This window comes from Bombina bombina, chromosome 1, assembly GCF_027579735.1.
Source record: "Bombina bombina isolate aBomBom1 chromosome 1, aBomBom1.pri, whole genome shotgun sequence".
Lineage (NCBI taxonomy): Eukaryota > Metazoa > Chordata > Amphibia > Anura > Bombinatoridae > Bombina > Bombina bombina.
Genome location: NC_069499.1, coordinates 1242997571 through 1243013923, shown reverse-complemented (window position 1 = coordinate 1243013923; position 16353 = coordinate 1242997571). Strand labels below are relative to the sequence as shown.

At 37.3% G+C, this 16353-nt stretch overlaps 1 protein-coding gene across 1 annotated transcript in view; it reads right to left on the bottom strand.

The window, feature by feature from the left end:
- The window catches only part of HSD17B2 (hydroxysteroid 17-beta dehydrogenase 2), a 117617-nt gene extending 102856 nt beyond the window's left edge, over window positions 1-14761 (bottom strand). Inside the window, exon 1 of the mRNA XM_053694867.1 lies at window positions 14391-14761. Within this exon, the coding sequence (XP_053550842.1) occupies window positions 14391-14661 (271 nt within the window). The 5' untranslated portion in view covers window positions 14662-14761. The remainder of the gene's footprint in view (window positions 1-14390) is intronic.
- Window positions 14762-16353: the final 1592 nt, after the last annotated feature.

Sequence of the window (16353 nt, the reverse complement as noted above, 5' to 3'; positions counted from 1 at the left end):
TAATGGCGGTGATATCGGGAGCGGCAGATTAGGGGTTAATAGTTTTATTTAAGTGGCGGTGATATCAGAGGCAGCAGATTAGGGGTTAATAGTTTTATTTAGGGGGCGGTAATATCAGGGGTGGCAGATTAGGGGTTAATAACATTATGTAGGTGTCGGCAATGTTGATGGGGGGCAGATTAGGGGTGTTTAGACAGGTTTAAAAATTAGTTTTGTTTCCCCATAGACATCAATGGGATTGCATTATGGAGCTTTACTTTCCGCAATCGCAGGTGTTAGACTTTTTCGGACCCGCTCTCCCCATTGATGTCTATGGGGAAAGCGTGTGCGAGCACATCAAAACAGCGATTGAATAGTGCGTGGTATGGAGCTTAAAAGCACCATAATGCACGCACAAACCGGCTGTTTCAAAACTTGTAATGGCTGCGATATAGGGGTTAAATAACGCAACTTTTGTTGCGTTCGTTAATTTCCTTATAGCGTGCATAACTTGTAATCAAGCTGCAAGTATGTAAAAAAAAAATGAAAACTCATTTTTTATATTATGTTGCCCATACCCTAAACAGTATTTTCTGGCCATACGGCCCCTTGCTCCTATTCCCTTCAGTGCATTACGGCTGCGCCAGCCCCCACAATGACATCACTGCTAGATTGAACAAGGACCAGCGCTCAATAAATGTGTGTCCATGTTCAGCAATGATTACTTTTCTCCTGCATCCTAGTGCTGCTGGTTGGTGCACAAATCAATATAAATGGAATTATAGCAGCTATCGCACCTAAGAGACAGGCAGGGTCAGAGTGTGGCAACCAGAAGCAAACTATGCCTACACCTCAATAAGCTAACTATTGGAGTTTGCCTGCAGCAGCACTGTGCACTGCTGCATCTATGAAAAGAAGCCTGTTACTGGTCAAAGAATGCTTCCTACAGCATGCTTCTTTTATAGATGCAGTGGTGAACAGTGCTGCTGCAGGCATACTCCAATAGTTAGATTATTAATGTGTAGGAATAGTTAGCTTCTGGTTGCCTGGTCTCTTAGGTGTGATAGCCGCGATAATTCCATTTATATTGATTTGTGCACCAACCAGCAGCACTAGGATACAGGGGCTTTGAACTATATTTGAGAGCTCATGTGTGCATTTGAGCGCGCTTCTGTAACCCTCTCTATTACAAAGGGCATGTGTGTTCCACATTGTTGCTGTGCATGGCTTATTTACATATAGGATTTGATTGGAGGGGGGCATGCTAACATCTTTTGTAGCACAGCCTTTTCCTTATGGAGTGCCAGCATTGTTGTAAAGCTACACAGGAGAGGAGTTTATAGTTAGATTCTGCTATTAGGGAGATAGATGATTTCTTAGTCGTGCAAAAGATACGGCTCTATTGATAGTCAGGTAAAGATGTATTAAGTTTTTTTTCCCATTTTAAGATGTAAGCCGGCCTGTTGCTGGGGAAGGAGATTTAGACATGGAGGGGGTGGAGCATAAGAGTTCAAATGGTGTGCATGGTATGGTGAGTTTGGGTTAATGTGGACTGTTGGCAGTGGCATGTCTCGCTTGAAGGTATGGGAACCCATGTTGGATAGGGGGGCCAACAATTTGGTCTCTCTCTATTTGTGGACATATTAAGCCACTATTTAAAACATGTGGACTGGTAAATTTGAGGGCTAATTTTCTATGTTTGGAGGGCACCAGTGTGTAAGTAGTGGGTTGTTTAGTAGTGGGGTGAGGGGGGATATGGGTCGGATAGAGTGTTATGAGAGATTAAGGTTTTGTCCCAAATGTTAAAAGTCGCCACAGTGTAGGGATTAGAAGTCAACTCAGCTGGTCTGTATTTTTTTGAGATCCAGCAGGTATCACCTAAAGCAGATTCTAACTGGAACCATGCCTTATTGGGTCTTGAATGTTTCCAGGCTACTATTCTCGCTAGATGTGAGGACTTATAGTAGTCGAGAAGGTTAGGGAGGCCTAGACTACCCACTTCTCTGCTAAGATATAGAGTATGTTTAGAAACTCTTGTTCTTTTTTGGGACCAGATAAATCTTTCAAATGTTTTCTGCTGTTTTATCAGCTAAGGGGGGGGGGCAACTCCAGTGGAAGAACCTGGAAAATATATTAAAAAAAAACTTAGGGAGGAGAACCATTTTAATTGCGTTTATGCGCCCCATCAAGGAAAAGTGTCCCTGAGGTCATCTACCTATAGCAGACATTTTTGATTAATAGAGCCAAAAGATACTCCCTGAACCAGAGGGTTATTTCTGATCCGAGCTGCCAAGGTTTCTACCGTGAGAGCAAAGAGCAGGGGTGAAAGGGGACAACCTCTCCTGGTGCCATTATTAATGGGGAATTTCTGAGAAAGGGTGCTATTAGCACTAATCCTAGCTGTTGGTTTTCTATACAATGCCTGAATGTGGTTTATAAATGTTTTTTTTTTTAAAACAAAATTGACAGGGTGGACCAGAGAAAGTCCCAGTCCACCCTGTCAAAGGCCTTTTCCGCATCAGTAGACATAAGGATAAGTAAGGATTTTTTTGGTAGTCGCAAAAGTCAAGGTCTGTAAGACACAAATCGTATGGTCTTTAGCCTCTCTACCAGGAATAAAACCATTCTGGTCGGAGTGTATCATATATCTTGATGTCCAATATCCCTAATTAATATTGATCGATAATTTGTGACCAGATATGTGGGCTTGCCTGGTTTTGGGATCACTGATATTGTAGCCTCCAGGAGGGAGGAGGATAATTGGCAATTGTGGTCCAAAGATTGAAACAGATCTAGAAGGTGGGGGCTGACTTGGGATTTCAAGATGTGATAGAATTTGGGGGTGAACCCATCTGGTCCAGGGGATTTGCCTGTGGAAGGCTTTTAATAGTTTCATGTATCTCTTGTAGTAATTGGAGCATCAAGCATAGAACAGTCCTCATTTGTAAGGGAAGGAAGATGGGTATGTTGGAGATAGTCAATTAGCTTAAGTTGGGCAGTAGTGTCTACTGTGGGTAAATTATATAGAGGTGTAGTAGTCAGCGAATTGTTAAACTATATCTGACTATGAAAGTGGGTCGTCCCGTGGGGATTCTTTATATTTGAGATAAATGTTTTGTAATGATGTTTTTTTAAGGATCTGGCTATAAGTCGCCCCGCTTTGTTGCTTTCAATGAAAAATTTAGCTTTTGAAGTGAGGGCTTTCATATGTGCGCTAATGGTTTAGAGTCTCTCTAGCCTGTTGCATTTCAATAAGAAGTTGTTGGGATTTAGGTTTGCATTTGAGGGCTGTTTCAGTGGCAAGGTATTCATTTGTGAGCGTGGTATACTGGGTGGCTCTTATTTTCCATTGTTTATGGGTGTGTTTCATTATCTCTCCCCTAATATAGCATTTATAAGCTTCCCAATTATTAACTGCTGAAGTAGCTGTTGGGTCGTTGAATGAAAAGAACTCCTCAGTCTTTTTCTTAATATCTTCTAAGATAAGAGGGTCAGTAAAGATATGGTCATTAAGTGTTTAATTTTGTTGGGGGGATTAGGTTTAGAGGTCCACAGGAAAGTTGTGACAACCATGCTATGGTCCGACCAGGTTGTGTGTTTTATTTGAGAGTCTATTAGAGTGGGTAGAGTGTTCTGGTCACAGAAGATGTAGTCAAGATGGGTGTAGGAATGTTGTGAATTAGAGAAGAATGTGTAATCTATTGTGCTTGTGTTTTTAATTCTCTAGGTGTCAAATAAGGGTATGTAATGCTTGGCTGTTTGCTTTAATTTGGTGTGCACGGATAAAGGAACTCCCTGAGGATGTATCTAGTGTAGGGCATGACGGGAAATTAAAGTCCCCTCCAACTATGATTGGGCCTTTAGCCAGGTCAGGCACCTGGTTTATGGCCTTGCAGTAAAAAGGGGAAGTGGGGCAATTAGGAGGATATAGATTGGCTAGTGTAATTGGTCTTCAATAATAAAGTCCAAGTAAAATTAAAATCCTACACTCAGAGTCTTGATACTTCTGTAATAATGTGAAGGGTGTCCCTTTTTTAAAGGAGATGCAAACTTCATTTTTTTTTAGTGGGGCCTGAGTTTAAGAAATGTTGATCGTAGTGCAATCGTGATAGGGTATGGTCTTGGGTTTTTCTAAAGTGAGTTTCCTGTTGCATGACTATATCTATTTTTTTCTTGTAAAAGTTGTGATATGCAATGGATCTTTTTTGGGGAGTCAAAAAAAACCTTTACATTTTGTGTGGCAATTTGAAGGGGAGGAGCATGGTTTGCTTGTGACTTTATGGCGGGAATTAGAAAGGGATACAATAGTGGATACCTTAGGAATTAGATGAGGGCGGAGCAAGTACACTTGTATAAATATAAAAATTTAAACAACAATCTAAACAATAACAAATAAGAGTAGAGAAGAAACAAGGAAAAACAAAAAGAAACATAGCTGATATTGGAGTGTTGTAGACTAGGCTACAAAGTCTTAGAGAAAGAAAAGGTTAGCGGTGAGGGGATGGAAAGCGGGAAGGTTGAAGAGGAAAAGGGGAAAGAGATTAGTTGTGAAATAGAAAGAGGGACAGTGGGGCTAGGGTACAGCATGGACATAACTCATCCCCAGAAGCAGTATAAAGCTATGAGCTAAAGTATGTCTCTCTGGTAAGGAGGCTTTCAGTGCCTGACAGGCACAGTTATACATTTGAAACAGAGCATTACTATATACAATTCTGGTCTACATTATAGGCAGATGTGATTGCTAGGTAAAATATAGTGACTCATTTAGTAACAAAAGAAGGATAAAGAAAAACATGAAAGCAAAAAGTACAATATGAAAGTTCAATACAAACCCTTTAAGGCTGCATTGTTCAACTATTAAAGTGAGTGGTGGCATTGGAAACCCAATACTCACAGATTTGGACAGTCTCAGTTGGTAAACTGGGGATTCAGGTGACATCAAGGAAATTAGAAGGATTGGTGCATTGTTTCTTCTTGGATTGCTTGCAACTTCTGACAGCATTCTACTCTGAAGTTTGGGGCGTGATGGTGAGGTAGGGGTGCTTTTAGTTGCTGTTGAAAGCTTAGGTGGAGGAATATACAGTTGTTTGCAGACATCATTCATCGCAGAGGGGTGTTTACATTCCATGCGTTTCCCATTTCTGGAGATGTGTAGAGAGACAGGGAATCCCCATCTGTAAGGGATCTTAAGAGTACGGAGATGTGATGTTAATGGTGCAAATTCCTTTCTCTTCTGGAGTGTTTTAGCAGATAAGTCTTGATAGACAATCAAAAATCCTTGTTGTAGCTCCTATTTCTTGTAGGTTAAGGTAGACAGTGTGATGATCCAAAGGATAGAGTGTCCATAGGACCTGCAGGTCTATTCATGTGGCCTTGCCTGGGAGCACCAGCTGAACTAATATGCCATATGATAGAGATAGTAGACACAGAACTGTGCTAAAGGAGTAAGGCCTTGGTATCATTTAAAGATCGTCTTAACTTATGAGTTGTCTCATTTCAAGAGCCATGTGTATAGCAAAGTCTTTACATGTGTTTCTGCAGAAAAGACGCTGCACTAACTTGCGCGGTGCTGTGTTTCTGAAAAGTCTTACCGCTGTTTCTGCGGGTCAGAGAGATGGAATCTGGAGACTAATGTGACTCCATGAGTAGGTATGATGCAGGCTGGCGGTTTTGATTGTGTAGATTGTGTTCAGAGTCCTTGCCTGTTGCTGCAATGCAGCTTGCTGGTGTGTACTGCAACCTCGTAATTCTGACTCTACTAGTTTAGTGGTGGAGGCTTGCGGCCTACGGCATGATGCTTTAAGGTGTTCCGGGTCTTGGTGTCTTTTCAAAATTTAGCCGGTCGGTATCACAGACATCGCCTCAGTCGGGCTGAGTGCAGATATGGCTCATATTGGGCTTGAGTGAGGTCTGGGGATGATTTTTGTCCCGACCGTTTCTGGAGCTTTAGTGTGGTGCGGCCATCTTGGATGCCCGCACGCTCTGCCCCTCTGCACCAGCATTTTAAATACTGCAGTTGCCAAGAGTGGCTTGTATCATGTCAGCAATTAACAAATTGAGTAATTACCAGATGGTACAAGAAACTAAAGCTCTCTGAGCAAGTGCTGTGTTTAAAATCCTGGTGCATACTTAAATACACTTTTGAAAATGCTATAACTTTTATAAGAAGCATTCTTTACTAATACATGTATATTACAAAAGTGTTTCTATTCAAAAACAAAATGCATCCATGTGGATTCCAGTTTTGGCTGAAATGTCGCTTTAATATATTTCTGTTTTTCTTTCCCCCCACTGTGTTTGGTTTTATAACTATGTAGAAAAGGGTCAGCTGTATTCACTGTGTGCTGAGTGTATGGCTGTTACATGCAATTAAATGATGCTGATGATAATAAAATGAAAATAATAATTACTACTACTTTAACATGGGCAAAAAAAAAAATGTTCTGCTCAGCCAAATTTTGGTTCGGCTGAATATTGGTTTCAGATTTTTTCAGTTATTTCCAATGAGAACAATAATTTTACAAAACTAAATATACCAAAAATCATACATTATAAAATGTGATCAATTAAACGAGCCTATCTTTCAATGCCGATAGAACATATAGGGGTCAATTAAAATCCTTTATAAAAGTTCATCTAACGATTTTTCTATAAAATTAACTTTTAAAGTATATGTGGATTGTTGCAGTTAAATCAATTATAAGCTTTTCTAAACCTCTCTGTACCTCCTGACTTTGTGATTTGCATCTGATCCTTTTTAGTCAAATTGATTAAAAATGGCTGAGCATCCCCTAGCCCCCTACCTCCCTATTGAATGGACAAGCCTGTATGACTAAAAACAACATTTATTGCCTGACTGGTTGTCTCTAAAGATCAATCAATAATACTATGGCAGGATTGTACAGGGGACAAGGACATATAAATGGTTAGACCCGATTTATATCATTATAAACTATAGAGCTGATTGACCAGACTTATATAGCTCATTTCCTGTCCCTTCATGCCCCTTCAATCAATTTGGTCAAGTAATACTTCATCCATTTCATCCTACAATTTATTTGTCTGCTCATATGATGGAAGAATTACCAAACTGACATAAATATGGACAAAGCTGTATTCATCTGAAGCCTGAATGCAGATCTCTAATAATAATAATAATAATAATAATAAATTCATACTAGGCTGTGCTTGCTAAACAAATTTAAAGTAATTTAGATAGCATAACTTATTTTATTTTACTTACTATGGGTCAGATTACGAGTTGAGTGCAAAATATTGCTTATGCTAAAGCGATATTTCTGCTCAACTGAGTAATACGGAAGCATTGCGCTCACATAAGCGCTCTTCCATAGGCTCTAATAGGAGCCTCATTCTGATGCCGGCACAGAACCTAAGCACAGCGAAGTTGGTAAGTCACACTGAGATGGGCAGCAATTTTAAATATATATACTTTTATGTGTTAATATGTGTATATACACATTAACACACAGTTCCCTATAGACCACAATGTAAGGCACTTCAGTGCATTTTTTTTTCTAGCACCCCACACCTGCCAACTTCTAACCCCTTAAAACTGCGTAATGCAGTATTTTGTTAATTGCTAATTGTTACCGCCAGCTCATGGTAGAAAAAAACAACCAAATGTAATGGCTGGCTATTTATCGTGCACCCGTATGCTTGTATTCTAGTCCTATATGAATAATATGACAAATGTGAGAGTATGGGCTTCATGTATGAAGCAGCGTAATATGCTCCTGAACCCTTGCACATGCACATGTGAGCCTGCTTCCCGCAATGTAAGAAGCAGCATTCATTAGACCGCTGCTTTTTGCACTCTTCACAACCTCTGAGTTGGCAAAGGGAAATCGCCCCAAACTTGCTTGCTTGGGTGATTGACAGATTCTTCTCTCACACGATTGGCCACACGAGGGAAGGGGCAGGCATTACACATTACTGCACTGTGTGCAGCGAAGGTGTGTGGACAACTTCTTAAGTTAAAAAGCTTGTTCGAACGCCGCTTGATACATGGGGCCCTATTTACCTCAAACTAATGGGATTTTTTTTTTTTTTTTAACAAAAAACTTAAAAAGAACCTTTTGCAGACAGTACATGTTGGATTATTATATATAGGTAGGATTTTAGTGTTAATAAAAAATATATAGCCCTACATTGCTTTGGAGAGTCAAATATTCAGTCAGAAATGTAAAACGTAGTGAATTGGTGAACTGAGCTTGTGGTCTAAATGTGCTAATAACAAGTTGGTATGTGTAAATTAAATGCTATGAAGAATGTGAAGGATAACAAGTAATGCAATATTCAAAATTTAAAGAAACAAAAATCATCCACCCTTAGTCTCATTTCAGCAAAAGCAAGTTATGAAATGAAAGTTCTGCACAAAATGATACATTATCAGATGGAAATGTCACACTTTTGTTCTTTTGTCTTTGTAGGACTTTGCAAGTCTGTTTGGTTAATTTCAGTAATGAAGAGTTTTAGGGGCCTGAAAGCTAACGTTTTCATGAATCAGTTAGAGATCGAGGTCACAAAATGAAGAAACTACTGTCGGAAGTCATTACAATTATTGACAGTTTCCAATGGCGAGTTTATCATTACTGAGGTCTGACTGCTGACAATTTATTTTACACATTCCTTAGAAAATAATAGAAGCCAAAAAGTGCAAAATTACACCCAGTCTCCATTGCACACTCAAACAGGTAAAACACCATCAGAAGCGGTTACTAACTTCTCAAACATTACAGCAAACTGAACTAGGTGTAAAGAGGAAATAAGCTCCTTGAGGCTTTGTACCCATTGAGATACTAAAGTCTGCAAACAATGCCAGTCTTTCACTTTCTTTTTTATTGCTGGCCCAGGTATAGGACTAGTTGGAGTTATGTTCCTATTTAAATATCAATATGTATTTGCATATAAAAAATATAATCAAGTTCATATTTCCAAATAGGCATATGCCTAGGACAGCAATACATATAACATATCAATAAATATAAAAATGTAATGAATAAAATAAAAAAATAAAAATCCATATCTTGTATCTTTGTTTTGTGACCTTCATAAGTCCAGTGTCTCTCTCTAGAGGCGAGATGCACAAAATATTTCAATGGAAACCTGGTACTAAAATGGAGCTACAACTATTTTTAGCTGTCAGCCACTTTGTTAGCGTACAGCTCCATTTTTTACAGCTTAGTGGAAACAAGACCAAAGTTAGCTTACACATTCAAGAAAAGACTGACTGCACAATATTTCAATGGAAACCTGGTACTACATGGAGCTGCTTCTAGCTGTCAGCAACTTTGGTAGCTTATAGCTCCATTTTTAACGACTCAATGGAAATGAGCCTTTACTTTGTTCTCTTGGTATCATTTGTTGAAAAGCAGGTAGGTTGGTTTAGGAGTCTGCACATGCTTGGAGCAATATATGTCAAAAGCTCTATAACAATGCTATACATTTGCAAGAGCAATAGATAGCAGCAGTGTTTGCTGACATACAGTATACAACAGACGTAAGTACACCCCGGGCAATATCACTTAAAGGGACACTAAACCCTACAATTTTCTTTCATGATTCAAGTAAAGAATACAATTTTAAACAACATTCCTATTTACTTCTATTGTCTAATTTGCTTCATTCTTTAGATATCCTTTGTTGAAGAAATAGCAATGCACATGGGTGAGCCAATCACACGAGGCATCTATGTGCAGCAACCAATCAACAGCTACTGGGCCTATCTAGAAATGCTTTTCAGCAAAGTATAGCAAGAGAATGAAGCAAATTAGATAATAGAAGTAAATTAGAAAGTTGTTTAAAATTGCATGCTCTTTCTAAATCATGAAAGAAAAAATTTGGGTTTCATGTCCCTTTATGTATCAAATTATTCAAAATGGTATCATCTCTCAATAATTGTTTTATTTCTAAGTTGACAAGTAGAGTATTTCCTATTATAAACAATAAAAAAAAACTTTAAAAAAATTATATTGAAAATGCAGGCCCCAAAGTAGAAACTGAATACAACAAAAGTGAATACACCTGTGGTCACTGACACACAAGTTAGATCACTGAAACAAAATTGAGTGAACCTATGATTTCCAATTAGCCTAATTGCATGAGCATAGTTACCAGAACAGTCTAATTGACCAATGGGCTGTGTCTATCTGCAAGTCTGCATCATGTCTCCACGTGGAAAAGAATGGCCAGAGGAAATGAAAAATCTGATTGTGAGACTTCAAAAAGATGGAAAAGGATACAGGAAAATTAGTGATCAACTAAAAATCAGTCAAAACGCAGTTGCAGCAGTAATCAGGAGGTATAGATCGATACACAGTGCCAAAAATCAGAGCCGCAGTGGCTGTCCTCCTAAAATAATGCCACGGACAGTGAGCTACTTGTACAATCTAGCTCTGAAAAACAGGCAACAGACAAGTGCTTCAGATTTGCATCAAGGCAAGTGCTTCAGATTTGGCTCAAGGATTATCGATAGAAATTGGAGTTTCTGTGACAGCTCAGACAGTGCTAAGGACATTGCATAATGTCAACTTCTATGAACAGCATCCAATAAAAAAAACCTTGCTTGCCCTTCAGCACAAAACTGGAAGATTAAACTTTGCTAAACAACATGAAAAGCCTGATGAATACTGGGAGCACATTATTTGGTAAGATGGCCAATGACCAATATACCATTTTTCGGCTCAGATGGGGTGCAGCATGTTTGGTGTGAACCTGGTCAGGAATATTACATTGATTGCATAGTCCCAACAATGAATCATGGAGGTGAGAGTGTGACGATATGGGGCTGCATGACTGCAAAAGGTGTTGGGGAAATGACATTTATAGATGGAACCATGAATGCGTGGGATATACCAAAATACTGGCTAATTTAATTATCAATAATTTTTATCATATGGTATATGAATTGTTACATGTATGTTTTTTGTATATGAAATATTGGGGCGGTAATAAGGTTTACATGGCAGATTTAGAAGGTAGGTTTTTTTGAGCACTGTAATCTCTTTAGTATAAGAGTTTGTTATACCATATGATCCGCAAGGAGATGACTCCACAGAAAATAAGTGAAACAAAAGTTTTATGATATACGACAAATAACGAACTATCCACGTACCCGATCCACATGGCTAATGGGCGTGAGTGTTGTAATGACATACATAATAGGAAGAGGTGGAGTCAGAAGGGATATGTAAGGAAGGGGATTCACAGTACAGAAAACAGCTGATCCACTTGTCTTGAGAAAGTCGGCATAGGACAGAAGAAAAGCGTAGACGGGATCAGAGTTAAGCTGTATCGTCACTTGCATGGAGGTGCTTACGAGACATACACCACTTGCCTAAACAGATGATAAAGATTGGGTGAGCGCACAGCTGATTGCCTGGAAAGCCGCCCGGAGCCACACACGAACTATACTTGTTTTAAGGCGTTTTTACTTTACTTTACTTATATGGTTATGTGCTTTAATAAAATTATATTTGGTTTTACCTTGAATCAAAGTTGCGTTTCTCTGTTTTTATGTTCATATGAATTATTTTGCTGCAAATCCAGCGAGTGCGGATGTTTTGACATATTTTATACACACACACAGAATATTAAATTGTTCCAAAAGAGAGAGAGAAAAAAAAAAGAGACAGAAAGGGTGCGTGTGTGTATATTTATAAATATAAATAAATAAATATATATATATATATATATATATATATATATATATATATATATATATATATCCAAAACAGCAAGAATGCAGTTCTCATGTTGAGTCCAGTATTTTCCCTTTCTATTTTTGCTAGTAGGTGCAATGAGGAATTTTTTACAAATACTACTTAGCAAATCAATATGTATACCATACATACATATGAACAGCCTTAAAGGGACATAAAAAAATAATATGTACTTTTTATTACTTTACCTGCAAATTTATACGCAAGTGCCTCACCATTAACCCTTTCTTTTAAGTTTCTGAATTGTACAGTTCTAACTCTCCCCACATATTTCCTTCTATGGCTGGATCGATATCCACCATTGTTTTGGTAGAATGTAGAAGTAACACAGTGATTATAAACTGGAGCATGCCAAGAAGCAAATAAGCTGCTGTGAAATACAATGCCTGTGTTTCTGATGTTAAACACTGATAAGTGTGGGGGGGGGTGGATCAGACACTACATACAGCCTTGCTATGACAGCAGTTTTTGAACATTTTTTTTTATGCAAACTACTTTTACTTAATTAGCCCTTTTAGGGTATGCACAGATCTCAACATGTTTTATGGCACTTTAAATAAGCCCTGCACTTGTAGATTTAATGTCATTATTTTGGCTTGCACAGGCACTAATATCTGCCTGGAAAATGTGTGCAATAGCATATACATTCTGGATCTCACCCAATATTACGTCTCCTACATATGTATCAATAATTTGATGCTTGAAGACGAAAATTGATACTGTACAACTTGAAAAAATGACCCATGATTCAGTCATACAAAAGTTTAAGTTAGTGGAAGACCATATAAGATGTATTGCAGAGCCATAGTTCATATTTTTGTTTTTTTACCTAAAGTTTCTGTGCCTTTACTCTGATGTAGAAGTGAATGACAAATTACTTTGTACTTATAAAGTGAAACAAACTATTAAAATGGCTAAATTTGCAGTTATAATCAGACAAACCCCTAATTATTGTAGACAGATATAGTTTCTGAAACTTCATATGGATTTTGGCCCCTGGGCTTTAATTTGGCAAAAAAAAAAAGTTTCTTTCCTCAATAGTCAGTTTGACAGTCACATCACCAGTAATAATTTAATTCCTATGTAGGTATATTGAATAGCTAGTTATACTCTGTTCAATTTTTCTTGCAGCCGCCACCCCCCTCCCAATCATTTCATGCGTTTGTTCTTTAAAAAATTCCATTCTTTGTTAACAGTCTGCAGGAGCAGTTTGTCCTTCTGTTTCCTAGTGATGTGTGCTTATTTCATATATATCACAGGAAATTTCTCATTCATTCTGACCAGTGTTGATTTGTTTGTTCCCAAAGATAGAAACAGAATGGAACAGTATAACTCTGTAATAAAACCAAAGTTGTAGTGCACAGTAAAAATGTGTGTTGTGCTATTCTGTACCTAGTATAAAATGCATAATATATTCCAGTTCTTTTCTGCCCTTGAGTAAGAAACTTAAAAGTGTTCATCAATGTTCATGTCATCTCTTTCAAGTGATTTTTGTACACAAAATGTAACAGCATTCTTCACACCTGTACAAGCTTAAAAACACAGCCTAAGGGGTATATTTATTATTGTGTGAGCGGACATGAAGCGTATCATGTCCGCCGCACATCGATAAATGCCGACAGCATACGCTGTTGGCATTTATCATTGCACCAGCAGTTGCAATGCCGCCCCCTGCAGATTAGCGGCCAATCAGGGGGTGTCAATCAACCCGGTCGTATTTGATCGGGTTGATTTCTGTCCGCGGCCTCAGAGGAGGTGGACAAGTTATGGAGCAGCGGTCTTTAGAGCTTGATAAATCGGCCCCTAAGTGTGCTGCTTTCAGACCAGTCAAATTTGTGACACCTATGCAGAGATTGTTTGCTAAAATGTCCAATTGGCCAGGTTTAACAATTTGACTGATTCCTGTACTTTACATACTTTGTGGTTTCCTACGACCAGAATACACAATAACTTAATTTCAGTATTTATTTATCTTTTTCAAAATTAAATTACAGAATATCAAAAAATATAATTTGTGTCTATTCACAAAAAATAGAATGCAACATAAAATGATGTTGGTTTATGTATGAAGTTTCTATGTCTTTATTATCTCAAAGTTTTTAAAACATTACTGGAGTAATTATAAAGTAATAAAAAATATATAATTCATGTTTTTAGTATATTTCATAAATTCCTGTAATAATAAAACAAATAACCAACCACAATAGAAAAAAGTAATACATTTCCTGGAATTTCAGGCAAATAGATTTCTTGCATATGTAAGACATATGTTAGAAAAACAGATTGAATCTCACTTTAGTAGTGAAGTTATTTTGACAAGTTAATTAACTGACTCCCTTTTATCTGCAATTTATGAAAGCCCATTTTGCAACTAACATACTTTTATTCAAATCTTTACTTTGTTCTTCATTTATTTTACATTATTTCAACAAAATGTTATATTATTTATCAAGCTGAATTAAATTGATTGTATTTTTAGAATAGGTATATCAAAATGAAGGTTAATTATCTCTGTCCTTTTGTTTTAGTACAATTTACCATATTTATCTCTAATTGCTTTTGGGCAATTAACACTTTATAAACAAAATAGGCACATTGTACTGTGACACAAAACATGCAGATTTTGCCTTTCCCAAGTAGGCAGTTTACAAACGTAGTTATTTTACTTACCTGTAATAAGAACAGATTTTCCTTCCATTGGTAACATGTATTTGTCAGGTATTGAATACAAATAGATAATACAGGCTGCAGAGAACAAGACCAAGCCAGCACTTTCAGATAGGATGAAAAAGGAGACAATTTCTAAAATCAGCAAAGACAGCAAACCAAAACCAGAAGCATTTTCTATTTTCACTTTGTTCTTCCATAATTTATAAAGGGATATTCCACTAAACACAGCACTCACTGTTAAATAAAGCAGCAGTGACTCCAATTGGTTCATCTCTACAGTACTCAGGTAAGTTTCAAGAAAGAACAATTTAAAATTTTTGGAGGAAAAAAATGCAGATAAGTTTTGCAAATACCTTCTTCATTCAGTCAGGTAAAAAATATTTCAACTTTTATGAATTGCTTATACGTTGCTGGTATAAATATTAATCTCATCCCCTCCTCTTTTTTTTGTGTCTGTCTTTTTTTTTTTCTTCTTCTTTCTAGTAAACTAGCCACTCCTTTCCAGAGTTAATACCACTTAAGGAATTAGAGTAACCCCTTACTTTCTAAGGTTGGCCTAATACATAACGTGCATGTGCTTTATTTTTTGCCTTCACATTTTTTATTAGAAAGATAGATAGATAAATAAATAGATACAAAAGTAAAATATTGATTTGTGGGTAATGACAGATTTATTGAAATCAGAAAGAAAATATTTTTATTTGATGTAATGAATAGCAGTATATATATATATATATATAAAATAATTGGGTTGGTCATAACCCTTTAGCATAAGTTATCTAGTGGTTTTTCTGTAGATTAATTAATTTAATAAATTTTGTGATTAACCCCTTTGTTAGGTTTGACAAAAAAATAATAATTTAAACCTAATCTGGCAACCCTTATCATGTAAATTGACAAGGCCAGCTGTCCTGTAACGCACCTTCATGCAAGGTTATCTTCAACAGTTTGCAACTCTTTCATCTAGTCTAGTATTGCCTCTTATAAATATTACTATTGTATATTACACCTATGTTTATAACTCTGTCTATGGCACTTTACAAATAAATGACAATAGGAATAATAATGAGCTCTAATTTACTTCTCTGCGAAAGAGCTAGATATACTAGGATACTTATCTCAGTTTAGTGGGAGTGTGGGGTCTGTCTTCCTTAGCTTCCAGTGGAAAAAATCAAGAAGAGGTGATCAATGGTCCTCAAGTACCCCTAACAGGCCAGGTTTTCATTACAGCTGAAATAGTGCACAGGTGAAGTAATCAGCTGATTAGTAACACCATGGTTACTAACCTGCTCTCATCCATCAACTGATTAATTCAACTGTGCACTGGTTCAGTTATAATGAAAACCTGGACTGTTGGGGTTACTTGAGGGCCGCGGTTGAGAAACACTGCTCTAGATTACTGAAATGGCTAACAGAAACAAATGGAATTGAAACAGAGCAAAAGAGGAATATGAGCCTCAGATTGTGTGCACCTTTGTCAGCCCACTATGCAGTTAAAAATATGAGCTTTACATGCACTGTAAACGCAGGTATGGCTAATAGTAGTGGTAGTATAATGTAAGATGCAGTTAACAGGTGGAGCAGCAAAGAAAGAGGGGGATCTCCCTCTGTCAGAGCAATTGATAGATTTCTAATTGGAAAAAATTAACTTTATTTATTATAAATGCTAATATTTGCTTCAGTGATGAAAGGGTTAAGCATAAGATACAATTTCCTGTCTTGAAAAAATATATATATTTGTTTTATTGATGCTGCACCCCCTAAATATTAGGGATACATTTACATCTATTATATAATTTGCTTAATTATCTTGGGATCCTTTGTTGAAGGAGCAGCAATGCACTGCTGGGAGCTAGCTGGACATATCAGGTGAGCCAATAACAAGAGGTATTTATGTGCAGCCAGCAATCAACAGCTAGCTCTCTGTAGTGCATTGCTGCCTACCTAGGTATGGTTTTTAAAA